The sequence below is a fragment of the Somniosus microcephalus genome, chromosome 19, assembly GCF_052327205.1.
Source record: "Somniosus microcephalus isolate GS21.2 chromosome 19, FLI_Smic_1.0, whole genome shotgun sequence".
Classification (NCBI taxonomy): Eukaryota; Metazoa; Chordata; class Chondrichthyes; order Squaliformes; family Somniosidae; genus Somniosus; species Somniosus microcephalus.
Genome location: NC_141005.1, coordinates 25,001,588 through 25,022,513, shown reverse-complemented (window position 1 = coordinate 25,022,513; position 20,926 = coordinate 25,001,588). Strand labels below are relative to the sequence as shown.

At 41.6% G+C, this 20,926-nt stretch overlaps 1 protein-coding gene across 5 annotated transcripts in view; it reads left to right on the top strand.

Annotated features, from left to right (window-relative positions):
- hectd4 (HECT domain containing E3 ubiquitin protein ligase 4) overlaps window positions 1-20,926 on the top strand; it is a 268,113-nt gene that overhangs the window by 181,563 nt on the left and 65,624 nt on the right. For all 5 annotated transcript variants that reach the window (XM_085961398.1, XM_085961396.1, XM_085961397.1 and 2 more), the window contains exons 46-55: window positions 933-1,094; window positions 2,507-2,655; window positions 3,619-3,698; window positions 6,880-7,043; window positions 9,247-9,484; window positions 11,948-12,084; window positions 13,770-13,896; window positions 17,688-17,825; window positions 18,355-18,491; window positions 19,370-19,530. In XM_085961398.1, the coding sequence (XP_085817524.1) occupies window positions 933-1,094; window positions 2,507-2,655; window positions 3,619-3,698; window positions 6,880-7,043; window positions 9,247-9,484; window positions 11,948-12,084; window positions 13,770-13,896; window positions 17,688-17,825; window positions 18,355-18,491; window positions 19,370-19,530 (1,493 nt within the window). The remainder of the gene's footprint in view (window positions 1-932; window positions 1,095-2,506; window positions 2,656-3,618; window positions 3,699-6,879; window positions 7,044-9,246; window positions 9,485-11,947; window positions 12,085-13,769; window positions 13,897-17,687; window positions 17,826-18,354; window positions 18,492-19,369; window positions 19,531-20,926) is intronic.

Below are 20,926 nucleotides of genomic sequence, written 5' to 3'. Positions count from 1 at the left end.
TTCATGCATGAGCTCTACCAGTGAGTGTAAAGAAACTGTTTAACTGCATGAGCCCACTTCTGTTATTGGACATTGAGACACATACTTTCCAACAAGGGTCACTGGATGCAACTCATCTTCCGATTAGGCACTTTGCAGCCTTCCGGACTCAATATCGAGTTCAACAATTTCAGATCATAACCTCAGCCCCTATTACTTTCTTACTTATAATTTTTTCCACCCCTTTGTTTTGGGTCCTCCTTCCCCCCCCCCCTCTTTCCTTTTGTTTCTCTCTCTCACCTGGCAGCTGTCTCTTGCCTGCCAGTACACTTCACACCTAATCTCAGCTGCCTTTTGTCTCCACGGGCCTATTACCATCTCGTCTGGCTTCGAATACCTTTTATTATCTCTTTTATTTCTTTTGTTCGATCGCAGTCTTGCCTTTGATCTATTTTATTTTCTTTCCAGTTTTGAAGAAGGGTTTCGACCCGAAACGTCAACTCACATTTCTCTCCACGGATGTTGCCTGACCTGAGTTTTTCCAGCATTTTCTGTTGTTATTAAGGGTCACTGGATAATGGTCAGGAGAAGGAATTTTACTAATTTTTCTTTCTTTTTTTACCTCCCCATCCTGAGCCAAGGAACCACAAAGCCAATTGATCTTGCTGAGATTAGCTAGCTCATTATAGATGTAGAATTGAACTCGGGAGTCAGGACCTTGCAATCTATATTGCTCTGTACAATACCAGATGATGCTTTCACTCAAGGCCATTTGGGGAGCGTAGCCTAATCTTAAATATACTTTATAACTTCATCCAATTTGGGTGTTCAAAATTGCTTGCATGGGCATCATTTAGGGTTAAAGGAACTGCATCATTTTTGTTTTTTAAAAGTAAGTTGTTTTGAAGGAGATTTTAAATTAAAAGTTGCTCTCCCTTTCTTCCTTCTTCCAGCCAAAAGAAATTACCTGGTGCCCCTCTCGAGTCTTCCCTCCGGTGCGAGCATGCATGTTTTCCTCCCATCTTACTGCTGTGACATTCCTAGCTGATCCAAGTGCAGGAGGGGGCTTGCCTCGTGGGACATTCATCTACGCCACATCACAGATACCTGTGCAGGTAGGAGTCTGGCGGCAAGCGAACAAAAGAGACCCAAGAATCACATCATAAATTCTGTTGCAGTAACTACAAAACAATTCTTGCTCTGATGAATGAGCAAGCTGACAAAAGTTTTATTGTCCAATTACTTGAATGGGGGGAGGAGAAAATGAATGAGATGGCTGAAAGCTGTTGACTTGCCTGGGGCAAGTGACTTTGAATAGGCAGCCTGGGAAGAGTGAAGAAAAATGAATGGAATAAAAACCCAAGTGCTGTACATTTATTACAGGCCAATCAGCTTCTAAAAGAGAAAGACCGTTTAATATATTGGGTGTGGCCCTTGTCAGAACTCAAGCTCTGTTCCGATGACAAGTCCCACCTGAATGTTAACCTTTCTTTTTCAGATGTTGACTGACCTGCTGTGAGCTACTAGCATTTTCTGTTATTTCAGGCATCCACAAGACTTGGAACCTGTGCTGTTCTGGTGACAAGGCAAGTGGTCCCCACTTGGGAATTTGCTCCAAGTTTCTCTGCAAACTGGTACCATTCCCCATATTTTGAAAACTTTGTAGTCAGTCACAGTCTGCTGGCAGCCAGGCAAGCTAACTGCTCCTGCCATCCATGCACTGAACTAGTCAGGCACCCACCTGTCATCTTCGTATTATTCCTCCAAAGGCTGGCACACCGGAAAAGATGACTTAAATGTACCTTATTGTAAGACATTCAAAGCATCTATTCTTAAGGAATCTGAGACCTAAAGGAAAAGTAAAGTTGTTTCCTTAAATTAAAACCATTCTTTACATTTGTCCTTCAGATGTTCAAGCTCTTTTATATTAGTATATACAGGAAACTTCGCGATATTCGGGACCGGCGTGATGCCGATCTATGAAAACTTCCGGACAGACCAGCACTAATGTTGAAGGATATGGAGGTTTTCATCTCTGTATCTGACAACAAACACTGTTGCTTAGCAACAGCTAGTAAACAGTCGACCCGTACCTTGGAAGCGTCTCTGTAGCTTAGCAACAGCTTCAGAGAGGCTTTCCAGAGACTGACTGTTGAAAAAAAAAATGCTAGGAGAAGAAAAAAAAAGAAAAAACCTAACAAAACGGCTGCTGATTTCTGCCGTTAGATGGAGGTTTCCGGCCATACAACCTCTGGATAAACCAAAGTTTCCTGTAGATGAGTAATTGAACTGTATAAACTGTCTATAGGACACTATATGATTTCACTTTTAAAATACTTTTACATGTTATGTTGTAATTAACAGTGAAGTGTTTTGGTTTTAAGTGCCACATTTTCAAGTATATATTCATGTTACCACCTTTTTATATTAAAAAAAATGTGTTTACAGTATGCATTTCTCCCTACTTAACTTAAATACTGTTAAGTGGTCAGATACTTATGGTTGATGCTGTTTGTGTTCTTCTAAGGCTCCATCATTTTATTGGGAGTTAGAGATTGTTTCCTATGGAGACACGGATGATGATAGTGGCCCCATAGTGTCTTTCGGATTCGCTACAGAAGCTGAAAAAAGGGATGGAGCTTGGACAAATCCAGTTGGAACCTGCCTCTTCCACAAGTATGTGCCTATAATGTGCCAGCTTACAGCTAGTGTTCAGAAACCAAGGAGGGGGTGCTTTAACTGCAATTTAGTTTTGCTTCTCATCCCATAAGGATAAGCATGGTCTTCATTTGTCACAAAGATTAGGCCATCGCCAGTGACTTCGAAACAAATGGGCCATTTTTATGTAAGTTTTGTTTAACGTTAGACGTACATTATTTCCATTGGTAGGTAAATTGAAGACCGTTGGCTATGGTCTCAAGGTAAGCACTAGCTATATAAAGGGTTAGAAGAAGCAGTTTTCATATGAAGAGTTATGGAATGTGCAGCGCTTTGCCACAAGTGGTGATCAGTGCTAAATTGATTAGAACACTCAAAAAGGTACTGGATGATTACTGAAAGAATATAAAAAAGTATGGGGTGAATGCAGGAAAATGGGATTAGCTTTGGAAGAGAGCAGGAAATTTGGATTTTGTAAAAGCCCTTCCCTAACCAGAGATGGGTCAAACATTTTCCTCCTGTGCTAAAATTTCTATTTTGATAGAGCATCTCATCAGTTTTCAGTGTTCCTCTTTCAGTCTTCCTTTCAACCCCCTTGCCCCGTCCATGCCACATTCTCTTTCCTGTTAGGCTAAGCTGGGTAGTTGACCTATTCATTGGCATTTATCGACAAACCCCTCAAGCCAGCTGCTGGAAAGAATGAAGAAGTGGCGTGATGGTGATTCACTGATGCATTGGGGGGAAAAATGAACCTGGCTTCCGCTTGATGCTTTCTCCCAAAGCTGTGGCTGACATCCTGAACTTGTCACATCGGAGAATCTTGGGGCCGTATCTGCTTTATTTCTGTGGGTTGAGTCAGTGCATTGGCACATCATTGTGCTGTACTCCTGTATTGCACTTTAGCAAGACAAATAGGCAGAACTGATGCTCGTAGGACAGCAAAAGATGCAGCTCTCAGTGTATTTCTTTTTCTCTCTGCAGTAATGGGAGAGCAGTGCATTACAATGGATCCAGTCTGCTGCAGTGGAAGAGTGTGCGATTAGATGTCACCCTGTCACCTGGTAAACGGCAACAGTTTTGTGTGGATTGTTTAACTTTAAATTACAGCTGTTAGTGTAATATATTTCAAAATTTCAGAATCGCTTATGTTTGTCATATTCTGTCATATCACTCAGGATTTAATTTATTTTCCCTCAGCTTCTGTACATTGCTATGTTTGCAAGTTCTTCACCTCAGCCCCTCCCCAGTAAAATTTTATAACTTAAGTATTTTTTAAAAAAAACAAGTGGTTGCTTCAATATGCTAATGAATTGCAGTCTGCAAATCTTAATAAGCCACTTGAGTTTTGCTTTTATAATGGCAGCTCAACCCCATCAAAAGTTACAATTCTGTTATCCAGATAATGATCTTAAACCTTTTATGACTTTTGCTGTTATGATTTCTGAGATGATCTAAATCCTCAGCTCCGTTCAGCTGGGTGGGACTGCCCTCGCCTGGTTCCATTCCTATCTACCCAGTCGTAGCCAGAGAATCTCCTACAATGGCTTCTCTTCCTGCTCCCCCGCAGTTATCTCTGGAGTCACCCAAAGATCTATCCTTGGCCCCTTCCTATTTCTCATCTATGTGCTGCCCCTTGGCGACATCATCCGAAAACACAATGTCAGGTTCCACATAGACGCTGATGACACCCAGCTCTACTTTACCACTACCTCTCTCGACCCCTCCACTGCCTCTGATTTGTCATGCTCCTGTTTGACATTGGATGAGCAGAAATTTCGTCCAATTAAATATTGGGAAGACCGTCGCCATTGTCTTAGGCCCCCGCCACAAACTCCGTTCCCTAGCCACCGACTCCCATCACTCTCCCTGGCCACTCTTGGAGGCCGAACCAGACTGTTCGCAACCTTGGCGTCCTATTTGACCCTGAGATGAACTTCTGACCCCATATCCTCTCCATCACCAAGAGCGCCTACTTCAACCTCCGTAACATTGCCCCTCTCCGCCCCTGCCTCAGCTCATCTGCTGCTGAAACCCTCATCCATGCCTTTAAGTCTGGACTTGACTATTCTAATTCCCTCCTGTCCATCCTTCCAACTTGCACCCTCCGTAAACTTAAGCTCATCTCTGCTGCTCGTATCCTAACTCTCACCAAGTCCCGTTCGTCCATCACCCCTGCGCTCGCTGATCTACATTGGCACCTGGTCCGGCAACGCCTCTATTTTAAAATTCTCATCTTTGTTTTCAAATCCACCCATAGCCTCACCCCTCCCTATATCTGTAACCTCCTACCCTACTTTTCTCCGAAATCTCTGCAGTCCTCTAATTCTGGCCTCTTGCGCATCCCTGATTTTCATCGCTCCACCATTGGTGGCTGTACCTTCAGTTGCCTTGGTCCTAATCTTTGAAATTCCCTACCTAAACCTCTTCACCTCTCTAGTGCGCTCTCCTCCTTTAAGACGCTCCTTAAAGTCTACCTCTCTTGCCAAGCTTTTGGTCACTTGTCCTAATATAACCTTATGTGACTCGATGTCAAATTTTGTTTGGTGCTCGCTTCAGTGAAGCGCTTTGGGACGTTTTACTATATTAAAGGCGCTATTAAAAATGCAAATTATTGTTCTATTACCCAAGAGTACACTGTAAGCACATATTATCATCCTGAAATTTACTAGACCAATAAATTGTTAATTCATTTAACTGTCAGAGTGGAACCAAAAACAACCCAAAAATTACTTATCTAGAAATTTATATATACAGTCCTACCCACTTATTCCGAGCCCATTCATGTCAACAACAAAGTCAAGTCCCAGTCCCTTCTGGCACATTTAAACAAAAAACTTGCTCTTTATGTTGAAGTCAACATGAACTCTGGCCCGTTTAAGTCGACATTTTTTTTTTTTTTAAAGTCCCGAACAGCATTAAAAGCTTATGTCGCAAACCGCTTACGTTAACCTGGACCTTCATCCCCCAGTGAGAAGTTCAATGCCTAGCCTGGACTGGCAAACTCTTTCATCCTCTGGTGTGCAGGTTGATTGACTCCTGAAAGTGCTACTAAGCGAACTCTCTCCCTCCAAAAAATCAATTAGCAAAAAATGAAGAAGTCTGATTTTGATTTATTAAAGCCTTGTTAGCTTTTCAAATTATTATCGCCACTTTCCTGATCTTCCAGTGCGATTTCCTGGCACTCAACCTGTAACCGCAAACTGCCTGGTCAGTTTCACGTCACTGCGAAGGGAACTGCTCATGTCAACAAACTACTTATGTCGACAAAATTGGAATGGCCCCTGAAATATCGATGTAAGTGGGTTGGACTGTATTTAATTTTGGGCAGGGTGGGCTTTTTGTGGATTACATGGAGAGAACATTTTTTAAATAATCCTTTCATTGGTAACTAATGTTAATGTTGAAGTCCTATCTTCAGTATTCCTGTCATAACCCTTGGGTCACTCTTAAATCACACCGATACAAACAACCAGTCAAGAATGGTACTGTTGCAGAGTCAGCGGGATGGAGAGATTGTTTGCATCTGCACTTCCAGGCTGACCCATCTCCAAGGAAGCAATCAGACCCATATTAATTTCCAGTTTTAAACTTCCTTCCCTCAATTCCCACACCTCGTACTGCATGTTTATTACATCTAGGCGAAAGTCCTCAAAACATTCAGAACAGTTAATTAGACCCATGTTTTGTTGTAACTAGTTTTTTTATTATTTTATATATATATATATGTATGTGTGTGTGTGTATATATATATATATATATATAGGCATTTTTTGTTGGTTTTCCCATTTCTTTTTTTAACCCTTCTCTTGTGAAGACATTGATTTGCTGGGTGGTGATCTTGCAGCTGCTAGCAGCTCTTTGGTACCATACCCAAGTGGTCATTCTTCATTTGCGAGCTTGGAACACTAGTGTTTCCAGGCTATTCAGCTGCATAGAGCATCAAAGTCAAGTGCAATCACTTTCTCAGCTAGTGTGAATACATGGGCACTTTCTATCATACATATCTAGACAATCAGGAGTGGAAATCATGGCTGTTTTGCTGCACTGATATAGGAACAGTTAGCTGTAGATAGGATCAGAAAACCACCTGGTCTGTGATGGTTTTTCACCAGTTAAACTGACTCCGTCATAAGTGGAGCTGCAACCATCTTCACTTTTTATTAAAGACCATTAAATGCATTGATGAAAACAGTTGCACAGTATATATTTTTTCAAGCTTGTCGTCTTTTCCTCCTGCTCTAGGTGATGTAGCGGGTATTGGTTGGGAGAGAAGTGACGGAACCCCTCCACCACCGGGGCAGCCATCAAAGGGCAAGGTGTATTTTACATATTGCGGACAGCGACTGGGCCCTTTCTTAGAGGATGTGTCTGGTGGAATGTGGCCAGTTGTTCACATTCAGAAAAAGGTAATTTTTTTGTTTCACTTATCACTTGTTTTTAGGTTGATCATTTGCGGCGCCTAAGCCAGCTGGTGAGTTGAAGGTTCGTCGTGTTTACTCCTCTATTGAAGGTGGACTGAGATCGGCAAAATGTATTTCACCTTGAATCTCTAATGGCCCAAAACATGATCTTGTTACTCTACCACATGGTTTTATGGAAATTGAACTACCAGCTGATTCTTCCAACCATATAAACATTCAGGAATATTGGAGTTGCAGTCTGCAGCAAAAGCAGCATGAAGTAGCAGCTCACCCGTAACGTGAAGTACACAGCATCTGCACAGGGTACAAATGACAATTAGTCTGTCATTCTGGCAGTTTTTAATAGTGGGCGCTTGTTATATTAGACTGAATTGTTCAGAGAAATTTTTATGTATAATTGGTGCATGTTGAAAGTTAGTATTGTGGACACACCCTATTGAAGGTGTTAAGGTTGCCGTAACCTATTTTGAAGCCATAGGACTAACCAAGCCACTGTTGTCCATTTAATTTTGCTGAGGTCTAGAGAATCTCCCTTACTGCTCATCTATCTTGCAGTTGAAGAGCACTTGCAAGACAGATGAAGAATTCCATCTCTGTTTAATCTTAATGAGGCAATGTCCATGTGTCCAGCAAAGCCTTTGCCTGACCTGAAGATATTTGGCAGATCAGTGTCACAAGCAACAAGCGCTCAGATTTCATTTGTAAGAGACTTGGTCAGGGGCTGTCCATTAATACTGACTGTTCTGTGTCATAGACCTGCTGTGATATGTTTTTTTAAATTTGTTCATGGGATCTAGGCATCGCTGGCAAGGCCAGCATTTATTGCCCATCCCTAATTGCCCTTGAGAAGGTGGTGGTGAGCCGCCGCCTTGAACCGCTGCAGTCCGTGTGGTGAAGGTACTCCTACAGTGCTGTTAGGGAGGGAGTTCCAGGATTTTGACCCAGCGACGAAGAAGGATCGGCGATATACCTCTCAGTCAGGATGGTGTGAGACTTGATGGGGAACTTGGAGGTGGTGATGTTCCCATGCACCTGATGCCCTTGTCCTTCTAGGTGGAAGAGGTCGCGGGTTTGGGAAGTGCTACCGAAGAAGCCTTGGCGAGTTGCTGCAGTGCATCTTGTAGATGGTACACACTGCAGCCACAGCAATGTAATCACTTGAATAGCTTACAACTGTCCTTAAAAACTGCACGGCTACAACTATCTGATCCTTTTGCTGTAGAGATTTGTGAAGGCGATATTGTGCTTTCATTTATTTTCATTGTCTTCACTGGGCCTTTGTTGATTACCTTACCAAAAAAGATTTTAATATTTTTGTGGAACAGTATTAATATTTTAAACCAGTGCAAAGATATTTTTTACTTTTTCTTCAAAGATGATTGTTGCTGGTTTGAAGAGATAGTGAGTACAACAACTGTGGTGGATATGGCACGTGTAAGAGATGTGCTGATCTTGTAATGCACCGTTTATGTACAAGTCATGTTTGTTAAGATAAATGCAAGTAGTGATCCCTTACTGAGGGAATGCTGCGCTTTCAGAGGTCCCGTCTTTTGGAGGAGATGCTAAACCTGCCCCCTCGGGTAAACGTAAAAGATCACATGGCACTATTTTGAAGAGCAGGAATGTTCTCCCTTGTGCCCTGGCCAATATTTGTCCCTCACCACTAAAAACAGATGTTCTGGTCATTATCACATTGCTATTTGTGTGACCTTGCTGTGTGCAAATTGGCTGCAGCGTTTCCTCCACTACAATTAGAAACAGAAAATGCTGGAAATAATCAGCAGGTCAGGCAACGTCTGTGGGGAGAGAAAGAGTTAAAGTTTCAGATCGGTGGCCTTTCGTCAGAACTCCACTGCAACATTCGCTACACTTCAAAAGTACTTCATTGGCTGTGAAGTGCTTTAGACATCCTGAGGTCGTGAAAGGTGCTGTATAAATGCAAGTCTTTTTTCTTGCTTTTAAATTCAGAATATGGAACAATTAAAAGTGAAGCGCATATTTGGAGGTATTCTGATGTCAGTCTCTCTGGATTCCATGGTGGAGGACCCACACTTTTTTCCAAATGAGCCCATATCAAGAGACAAATAATCTATCTGTTCTTCATTGTTTTAGCTCTAGTTATTTCTAATCATATTCAGCAAATTTTTGAACTCTCAAATGCTTGTTTCCATCTGCTTGTTTTTAATAGAATACCAAAGTTCGTGCAAACTTTGGATGTCATCCTTTTGCTTATGCAGAGGGTCAGGCACACCGGAATGCAGCCGACCTATGTGTTGACCTAGCTGAGGAAATCAGTGCCAACTTCGAGGCTTTGCCATTCGCCATGGCCTCTGACAGCGATAATGACGCCGGTGCTAGTGTGGCGTCAGATACTGGGTCCCATGGACCACCCTGTCGAATTGCAGCAACTGCTGCAGCACAACAGCGTAAGTAGCAATTCCCATTTAAAGACATTTGACTGCATGTTCGTGCTACATTATTGGGTCTTTTCTATCCTCTTTACTCTAGATTTTTTGGCTTCACTATTTTAATCTATTCACACAGGTGAGTCCCAACTCCCTATGACCTAGAGACTAAGTAAGCTATCTAGGTAAGTTTTTAATAATGTGCCCAAGATAATATACAGAAAACCCACTTTCTAATTACTTTAGTTACCCAAATTATTCTGTGCCGCTCCCGAGTGACAGGGCATTATATCGGACCTTTTTTCATGCTTTTATGACTATCAAGTGAGTGTCCTGGCCAATATTTATCCTTCAACTAACATCACGAAAACAAATTATCTGGTCATTATCACATTGCTGTTTGTGGGACCTAGCTGTGCGCAAATTGGCTGCCGCATTTCTTACATTACTACACTGACTACACTTCAAAAGTACTTCATTGGCTGTAAAGCGCTTTGGAATGCCCTGAGGTCATGAAAGGTGCTATATAAATGCAAGTTCTTTCTTAACAGGTAAACAAATAAAAGTAATATTATGTATATTTACAGTCAAAATTATATTACAGGAAACTTTGTGATATCCGGCACCGACGGGACCAGCGTGTTGCCGATCTATCAAAACTGCCGGACATACAAAGTTAATGTTGAAGCATACGGAGGTTTTCATCTCCGTATCTGACAACAAACACTGTTGCTTAGCAACAGCTTCTAAAGCGTCGGCTGCAGCTGCAAGCGTCTCTAGCTGAAGCTGTTGCTATAGCTACAGACCTTGCAGTGCCTGACTGGGGAAAAAAAAAAGAACGAGATCTAAAAAAAACTTTAAAACGGCTCCTGATTTTTGCCGTTAGATCGAGTATTCCGGACATACAACCTCCAGATAAACCAAAGTTTCCTGTAGCTAGTTCCTCAAAAGGCAAAGAATAAAAACTTGCAATCCCTATACTAAATTACTGATCATTAGAATTAATGTTTTCATATACACAGTAATTCCATTCTTGTATTTCTGACCACTGGTCTTTGTGAAATCTTGAAGGTTTCAAAGCAATTGTCTGATTTGAATAATTGAAGTTAAATATCCTTAAAAATAGTTGCTGGGAATTCTTAGATTTAAATAACTGACTGCTCAAACTTAAAGTAGCTGCCAGTTCTACATGTAACTGAACCAAACACACAGCATTGTTTATGTTTGAATTATGTGGCTTGATTCCTCTCAAGCCTGTAACTTTGCAGATAGGAACATAAGAAATAGGAGCAGGGGTAGGCCATTTGGCCCTTCGAGCCTGCTCTGCCATTCAATGAGATCATGGCTGATCTTCTACCTCATCTCCACTTTCCTGAAATATCCCTTGATTCCCTTAATATTCAAAAATCTGTTGATCTGTCTTGAATATACTCAACAACTGAGCCTCCACAGCCCTCTGGGGTAGAGAATTCCAAAGATTCACCACCCTCTGAGTGAAGACATTTCTCCTCATCTCAGTCCTAAATGGCCGACCCCTTATTCTGAGACTGTGACCCCTGGTTCTAGACTCCCCAGCCAGGGGAAACATCTACCCTGTCAAGCCCTGTAAGAATTTTGTATGTTTCAATGAGATCACCTCTCATTCTTCCAAACCCTAGAGAATATAGGCCTAGTCTACTCAATCCCCCCCATCCCAGGAACCAGTCTGGTGAACCTTCATTGCATTCTCTCTATGGTAAGTATATCCATCCTTGGGTAAGGAGACCAAAACTACTCAATACTCCAGGTGTGGTCTCACCAGGGCCCTATATAATTGCAGTAAGACGTCTTTACTCTTATACTCAAATGATGACAAAAACCTAAACATTCATATTGATTTAGGGCTGGGGTAGTTGGCCTCAATTACAATTGTTTTTTAAACTCTTATGTATTGTGACTGGACTTAAAAGGACTGTCACTAAATCAGAACTTGATTAAAAATGCTTGTTTTCTGTCATGGTTCAGTTCCCCTTGACACAGATGTAGTTCTGGGTGAATTCTTTTCTTAGGGAATTAATGTTTGTGACCTGTTTGTTTTTAAAAGCTTGATTGTAGCAGAAAAGGAAGACTAAGGTAGATAAGGTGTCCCAAGTTTTGAGGTCCTGGGAAAGAATAAGTTTGAGTAAGAGGATGTGAGATGAGCCTTGTTTTGAATACATTGAGGATGCAGTGAGGGGGGAGAGCTTGGAGGGCAATGCATTTGTAGTAGGAAAAGAACATTTTAGAGGAGCAGTGACCTTGGTAGTGTCCATAAAATAGATGAAAAGTGTTGTTTTGACCAGAGGGGCTGAAGGTGAGAGGGATTACCTAATTGATGACACTCAGTGGGGTAACATGGGTGGCACTGGCGATTTAAAAATTCGTAAGTTCTTTGGGAGGTCACTTGTTGGTAGGGGGATGAGCAGGAAACATGCCTAATGTGGCATCTCTCTTATTCTGTGACAGAATACGACAGTGACGCCTCTTGCCATTACAAAGTGGAATTGAGCTATGAAAGCTTTTTGATATCTGGCCCATACGCTCATCCACCACCAGCAGCTGATGATGAAAGTGATGATGATGAAGATGATGACGTTCCAAGAGTAAGTGATGGACAACTTCAAGTTAACAAAGAATATTAGATATTTGTTTTCTTTTTCTTCGCAATGGAAGCATTCAGGTGTTCTTTGAGTCAGTTCTGTTCTCTTTCCCGCCCCCCCCCCCCCCCCCCCCCCACATACCCTGACCTAGAAGAAATCTCAACATCGGTTCAGAGTTTATACAACAATGGGCCGAAAGTTGCTGCAATGGCAATATTAATGATGGGCACCACATGTTAGACTCTTGTGCTCCCTGACCCTCCAGTGGCAAATTGATGCCACAATTTGCTGGGGAACTGATTACGCCGCAGGTAGTGGTAAATCTGAGGCGGCACGGCCAGAGTATGAAGGAGCAGAAGAAAAAACACCTTTACTGGTTTATTTAACAACAACCAGCAGAATTATAGAAGAGGATTCAAATTCTAGTTAAGCTGCCATGTTGGGCTATGTAGATTTTTACTGTACTCCATTTCATTTTTTCCATTTTAACAATTAAGTGCCCACGTTTTAATCGCATATCACCTGAGACAGTCACTGACTTTTTGAATATGTAAAGCACGGAGGGATTTTGATTTTCTGCAGATACAAGATATTGCAATGTTAAGCAGGCAGCTCACAGTCTTGCCGCTTTCTTCACACCCTTTCTTAGTAGAAGCTGTCATCCATATACGGTGCATGTATTTGCAATCAAGGCAACAAACCTACAGTTACAGTCGAGAATAGTAATCTCTCCATGCATCGCCTTGGGACTCTCGCTTGCAAATGACAGTAGCCTCGTCACATTGGAATTCGCCTCCTCCTGCATTAAACTGCATTATCTCTCATTCTCGTCACTTTGACATTGTTAAAATTAGAACGGTTTTGTAACCAGTACATCAATTTACATATTTTTTTTCTTTTGGTACAACCCTAAAACAACTGCTTCCTCCAAATATAAGTCACGCCACTGCTAGGTCTCCAATGCCGTTATTTTTCAGTCTTAAGTGGCAGCTGCGTGAAGAATTGCTTAAATACAGCAAATTTGCAATTGGGGGCAGGACTATTATAAATGATCGCCTAGCTGTTTTCGGCAAGGGTAATGGTTGAACGGCGCAAAAGGCCTCGCAAATTATGGCATGGTATACATAATGGCATAAGTCACTCTTGCCATAATTTGTTGGAATTTCTGCACCGTAATAACGGCATACGCCGTAGATATGGCACAAGTGCTCTGCCAGTTCAGGCTCATCATAAACGTAAATCCCACTGATTAGTGTTTGTAATGTAACAATCCAAAAAGAACCATAATGCGCTGTGAAATGCATCTTTTGCTTAATATTTTCATGTGATATAACTAATAGATTATGAAGACCTGTGGCATGGAATTTACATCTTACTTTATCATTCATGAGTTATCAGGCCAGCCCACTCATGGTGTGTAAATTCTGTCTCGTGTGTTTCCATACAAGTTGTTCTCCCTGTAATAAATTATAGCTTTTATAATATGGAACTTTGAGAAATGAGCACAAATTTATTGGGGGGAAAAAACTTGCCAAAAAGGAGAAAATTTAGCAAATTTTAATTTAAAACAGGAGTGATTGAAGTATTTTTTTGTTTATCTTAATTTTCTACTCCTGTTAATTGTAGCATGCTGTTTGGCAAACTACCGGTGCTTGGTTTCTGTGATTTCTTATATTGTCCTTCCACAGGAGGATCATTATGCACTTTTAGTCAAAGCCTGGGAAACCAAAGTCTTCCCTACGATTCGCAGACGATTCCGGAATGAAGCGGAAAGAAAATCTGGATTGGATCAGATAAAGGGTGCACTGCAGCTTGGTAGGTTCCAAGCAATCTAGTGTGATGATTGAATAACCGTAGCAGATTGTTAAAGAAGTGTATTCTGTTGAATTGCTACATGCTCCTATTTTGAAGGTATATTGGGTTTCTCCATTGTTCCTTTTGTTTTGTACTGTTTGTCATAAGCAGCCCTGGGAGCAGTCATTTTGTGTAAAATGGCCTTTTCCGTGACAGCATGTAGTTCTTCTCCATTGACAATCTATATATATAAAAGGATCGTTCTGTCTGTCTGTCCTCCGGTGTGTGTCTGTCCGGCTATGCACTCGAAAGTTATAGAGCGTACCTACGCGTGTGTTACCTCCAAAGAAAGCTTACGGTTCCGGGACGGTCGTAAGCGTATTTACTTTTCGGTCGGACAAAAATTGTTTGCGCCTTATGCAAAAAACCTTCAAAATTAAACTCATTATCTGCTAATTAACATTGATTGACTGACGTCAAGGTTCGACCAATCCTGTGCCGTCACCATTGACCAATCCTACAGTTCAGTCGCCTGATGGTTGGCCAATCGCTGCGTCTGTGGGCGGGACTAATCGTTTTCATCTCAGGGATGTGGCAGCCATTGCCTCAAGCTAAAAACCCCATTTACTTCCAGCTCAAAATCTGCTGATCCGGCTTCGAAAAAGTTAGTATCTCTCATGTTATTTTTAAAAGATTTACCAAAAACGTTTTTAAGTACTTTCACTTTCATCTTTCAAGGTATTAAAAGGTAGAAATGTTGCCCGGCAGCAGATTGAGAGAGGGACAGAGAGACAGGGCCCAAAAGCCTGGGATTCGATTTAAAATGTTGCCCGGCACCAGATACAGAGAGAGGCCCCAAAGCCTGGCACTCGATTTAAACCGCCCGGCCCAAAACAGCCCTGGCAAAGCCGGGCTCCCCCAGCTAGTTGACTATAAAAGGAGTGAGAGTTGCAGTTAGTGTTGCTGAGCAGTTCATTGCAGATACATTGAACTGCTCACAGCTGCCTGTGGTCAGCAGGTTTAAAGCGCAAAATGTAGGAACAAGGGGCAACTGAGTATAGCCATCAAATTTAGAGATTCCTGAAAGCAATATTTGGATTTATATAGCACCGTATTACACAACTCAGAAATGCTGCAAAGGACTTTGCATGCAATTATTACTTTAGAGTGCAATGGCCATTTTTCCACACAGGAACCCACAAACTGTAATAAGAAATGCCCAATGAATCTATTTTTGGTAGTATTGCTGGAGGGAGCAGTATTGGCTAGGACACCAGAAGCCCCTGCTCTTCTAAACAACCAGAACTGCAAGATGAGACCTCATGTCTCCTCTAAAGGGCGGTATGACAAAAATGAAACCACTTTATCTCTATTATTTACTATTTTTCTTTGTCATGATATAATGAGGTTAAAATACAGATTCATTCTCTGGAAATAGCTCAGCTTATTTTGATGTGCAGTTGCTCCAGAACAGATGTAATGTCCGTGATAGATATCTGAGGGAGGAGCCGAGACATTCATTTCAAACACAAGAGTCCTGTTGGTTTTGTTTGAATATATATTTGTTTATCAGCTCAGTTTGAGATATATATTTAAACTAGCTGGGGGAGCCCAGCTTTGCCAGGGCTGTTTTGGGCCGGGCGGTTTAAATCGAGTGCGAGGCTTTGGGGCCTCTGTGTCCCTCTGTGAATCTGCTGCCGGGCAACATTTTAAATCGAGTCCCAGGCTTTTGGGCCCTGTCTGTGTCCTTCTCTCAATCTGCTGCCGGGCAACATTTCTACCTTTTTAATACCTTGAAAGGTGAAAGTACTTATAAAACGTTTTTGGTAAATGTTATGTTATTTTTAAAAGAGATACTAACTTTTTCAAAGCTGGATGAGCAGAGTAGTTTGAGCTGGAAGCTGAAGTAATGGCAGTGAAACAATGGCTGCCAGATCCCTGAGATGAAAACGATTAGTCCCACCCCCCCACACACACACCGATTGGCCAACCATCAGGGGACCGTACTGTAGGATTGGTCAATCGTGACAGCACAGGATTGGTCGAACCTTGACGTCAGTCAATCAATGCGAAGTAGCAGATAATGAGTTTAATTTTGAAGGTTTTTTGTATAAGGCGCGAACAATTTTCGTCCGACCGAAAAGTAAATACGCTTACGACCGTCCCGGAACCGTAAGCTTTCTTCGGAGGTAACGCGCGCGTAGGTACGCTCTATAACTTTCGAGCGCATAGCTGGACAGATGCACACCCGAGGACAGAAGGACAGATAGACAGACAGATCGACTCGTTTATATATATATAGATTTTGCCCTGTCCAGAATTCCATCTCGGGTTGTTTTGTTTAAGTAGTCTGCCTAAAACCAGCAGAGATAGATTAGCTAGAGAGACTCTGTCAGCAGCGAGCTGCCACGTAAGATTGAGTCAGCAACCTTGTGCCTGATCCATTTCTGCTTGCAGTACAGTGCAGCCGATAGGATTATTATTTTCTATCTTCCAAGGAGGGATAGTTAAGCCTGTAAGTACTGCAAAGCTGCAGTGTTATTGAAACATCTTCACTTAACTATTTACAATTAAATCCGTTGGCCATTTTATAGCATAAACCAGTTTATACTGCTACAGTACCTTCCATAGTTGAGGATCACTTGGGGACATGTGATATAATCAGTAAGCTGAAATACAATGCTAAGAGGTTTTTGTTCGACCCCTGAGCTCGCTTTCAAATGAGCGAGATACTGGTCAGGTAAAACCTTCATCTGGTTCATAGGGAGCCAGGGATTTGCCTACAGGAGTTGTCTGAGATGCCGAACCCAAAGAAAATATCTGACGTAAAAAATGAAAAGTTGAGGCAATGTAGGGTTATCAACTTTTTAAACTTAAAGTAAGTTGAGCAGTAGCAAACAGCAGAGGACTTAAAGACACACAGTTAGAATTGGCTTGTTTGGCTGCAGAGGATAAAGCAAAAGAAATGTGCGTCAACCAGAAGTGCTAAAATTTGAAGAGGGGAAGGAACTCCACAATTCACAACTCGTGAAGACTGCCAGGGTAGGGGGAGGAAATTGCCCAAGAGAGATTACCCACATAATTGCAAAATCAATGGATCAGTTTATTCTGAAGAACAATAGCTGCCAAAAAGTCTTGGTAAACCCAGTAAAGTCCGTAGCAATCTCTTGGTTCTGTCAGGTGACTGAATTGGTCCCTTTCATTTTGGATTGTGTCCTCGACTGACCTCGTCAATCTCTTGATAAATGGGGCTCAATGCTTGAATTTATCTCCAATGAAAACCCTTTAAATGTGCTCTTTAGCAGAGGCATTGAGGAGTTGTGTAACCTTACTGGAGTTAAGACAATTATTCAGATGCCTATTCAATCTAATTGCTAGTAGGCCTGAGGATTATGTATCTTAATTTTTCTTTCATAGTACTCACTTTCCAGAAATGCATGCCTGATATTGTTTAAGTCTTTGATGCCAGTTTTGCTGGTTTCATAATTCAGTAACAGATTAGTACACACATAACCAGACAGTACTGTATCTTGAAGTGTCTCACTTAGCATTTAACACAAAATATGAACTTGTATATAGACCCAATTATTGTTATCTAAACAGCTTTCTGGTAAATCTTAGTTTTAGAATGGTAGGCATGTGCAGGAGAAGATTAAAGCCAAGATTTTTCCTATAAGGTAACATTTTTTAAATTCCCCTAAATATAGCGAAGGTATAATTGCATTGACATTATCTCTGTATACTTGTAATGATTGTTCAGGTACAACAGAAGTTATACTATAATCTTCAAATGGATAATTGGTTTTAAATAGGTATGGTAGATATTGCTCGCCAGACTGTGGAGTTCTTGTATGAAGAGAATGGTGGCATACCCAGAGATCTCTACCTCCCAACCATTGAGGACATTAAAGATGAAGCCAATAAATTCACAACCGATAAAGTTCGAAAAGGTAATTTTTTTCCTGTAGCACCAAGTTTAATGGATTTGTTATGTACTTTATAGTTTAATTAATCCTCTGCATTTCCCCTGATTGCACTGAAGTTGATAATTTGCTTTTGAGGTAGGTTCTGTTCCCCATTATAGTCTGCCTGCTCATTTTGCCTACTGCAAGGTTTACCCATGAAATATTTGGACCCTGTTTTATCAAACAGAATTACTTTCAATAGCAAATGCACAGTTGGAGGGAATCTGGCAGCGATGCAGTTGGAGGCAACAAAGTCCTCCTCAATACATTTAAAGGTAGCGTGCAGCAGGGGCTAAGATCCAGAGGCTGGTGGTGTCGGGTCCATCATAGTGGCCTAGAGCAACTGCCACTGTTGGCCTGTACAGACCTTCAGCTGACTTTGGTTAACTTGGTGTTCAGAGGGTCCAGAGGCTACTGCATTTAATGGGAACCTGACCCTTTTTTTGATGGGTGAAAGGATTTGCTCTGGTGCCAGTGTCATAGTATAATAATGGTTTGTTCTGTCCGACTACAGGCCTGACCGTGGTGATCCGGTATCCGGACAGTAATAATCTCAACAGCAGCACTGGTGGCACTGCTTTACCAAAGTTTGCCATCCGAGGAATGATGAAAACTTTCGGCTTGAATGGAGTTGTTCTTGACGTTGATACGGTAGGTTTAAAAAAAAAAAAAAAAAAAAAAAAAAAAAAAATGTTTCAGCTGAGAACTTCGATCACTTCATAGGTTATTAAATGCAGTGGCATGCAGAAACAAGGTGTTGTACCTTTTGGGGGAAGGACAGAAACGGAGGACGTTCTAACTGGGGTGCCTGCCCTGCTACTGATATCTGTGCCACTGAATTGGCAAAAGGCGTGGTTTGGCTCCGTGCCTTCCTAGATGAGGAAGATGTATGATGCTGAGGAAAGGGAGAAAGTGGGAGCAGCGGTGCCCTTGTTGCGTAGAAGGTCGGAAAATGCTTCACGTCTGCAATCACTTGTTTCCTCTTTGCCACCCCCAGTGATGCCAATCTTCATTGCCTGAAAATAACTGAAATGCATTGGAAATCAGGTTCAAGTGTCAGCTGTTTCAGTTGTGAATCAGAAGGCATGTCTGATGTGAGGCTGAACAGAAGAATGTAAGAAAATGATATTGTAATTAGCCATTCCTGCCACTGGTGTGTTTAAGGACCAGTAATATCCAGTGGTAGGAATTGAGTGTGTCAAACCAATTCTTCACAACAGAATTTGGAATCTTCACTTTTTCCAGTTTTAGGAAAGCTCATGGTTTTGGGCAACGCCAATATGGAGCAGCTGAGAGGAGCCCAAATAAGTTTGGCTGTTTGTTTACCAATATGAGTGTCAAAGCTTTCCTTTGGAGTTGTGGTGGGGTTACTTTTATACACTATTTAGACCAACCAGTTTTTTCCCTGCAGTTATATGCATGACGAATATTCTGGACTCTGGTTGTTTCTTGTTGCTGTTTAATAAAACATTACCACTGCCTTTGTTGCCCATGTAAAGCACACTGTCCGCTCATGCTTTCCAATTTAGGCAAATGAATTGGTTCAGGTGGAGACGTACTTGCGAAGCGAAGGTGTGCTGGTTCGTTATTGGTATCCAATTGACATGCTGGAGCGCCCTCCCACAGGATACAGACGCACAGCTGCTTATGGACTAGTCACCCTGGACAATACGAACATCCAGATTCACAGGCAAGTTATTTCGGAGTAAAGAGTCAATGATTGAAATGTAAAATGGAGTTTGAAGAACTGAATCCAATGTTGCCATCTGCGATCCGAGGTTATTCCATACAATCGGGACCTGCGCCCACTGAATGCTTCTTGAATTTTTAGTTAAGACGAGTTGGTGGCTTCATTAAAGAGGAAATTTCCTAGGTTAAATCCAAGGAATGATGTGAACTTACCCAACATAAATTAAAGTTTTGTTTTATACTTGTATGGTTTCACGACAAACATTGATCAATTTTAAAACATCAAATAGTCACCCGGACTGGAAGGAAGGAGTAGGTTTGCAGTTGCCTTTGATCAGACAATAAAGCCCTCATTCTATTGCTATAATTAACATTCGATTCAGTCTCCTAAAGTAGCTATTTCTTTTCCAGGACCGTAGCTTTCTCTTTCTCAGCAGTCCAGTATTTTTAAATAAAATTTGGACAGTAAGAGTCTGCTTTTCAATTGCTGTATTAAGCACCTTGCACATAGTGATGCTATTTTGTCCGTGCACACTTTAAATGCCCTGCACCTGTTCAGTTTTAGACTAGGCAAAAAAGCAGCCTTTGTTGTTGCCTCACTCGTCTCCCTTTCCTCCTGCAGTCAACAGGCTTTTAAAACTGAAACTTGGTGTCATCTATCAACTAATAATTTATTTTGCCTTCTCAACTATTTTTTTTAATCTCTGTTGAGCTTTGGCGCTTCACCTTAGTTTCTCAATTTAAAAAAACAAGATGTGCTGTAAAGTAATCAGTCCAGATATTTGCTCCTCTAAATTGGAGGAAGTCGGTGGTGATCTTGTAACACAATGCTTTTTGTCTTTTAGCCAATTTTTCACTCCTTCCCTCCTTTCGTGAATTTGTTACAAGGACACTGGGCACCTCCCAGTTCCATTCAAATGTCCGTTAAGTGTGGTCCTTGATGCAGGGTGTGTTAGCAGCAGGCTTTTTCATCACAGATTATCACACCTGAGTCTGATCCTGTCCTTGCCCACTACTAACAGATGCAGACATCCAGCACAGATTCCTGAATAACAATCAGGAGAGGGGACCTCAACAGTACTTTTTTTAATTCCTCCTTCCTTAACTCAGGACTGCTAAAGCCAATTGATGCTCCCTATTGCTACCCTGTATGTTCAGCATTGAAACTTGAAACTGGCACCTTCCTGGTCTGTATGGATCAATTAATTACTCTCTGCCAAAACCACTGAACTTTGGGTCAAGTCAGCTGTTATACACTTAAGATCTGTGGGAAGAAAAATATTTACAGGTCATGAGAGTAAGTGCACACCATTCCTTGTCCATGACCCTGCACTGAAGTTCAGTGTTGGTAGCAAGATGATCATTTCCTGAAGCACTGCTTGAGGTCTGATTGCTTT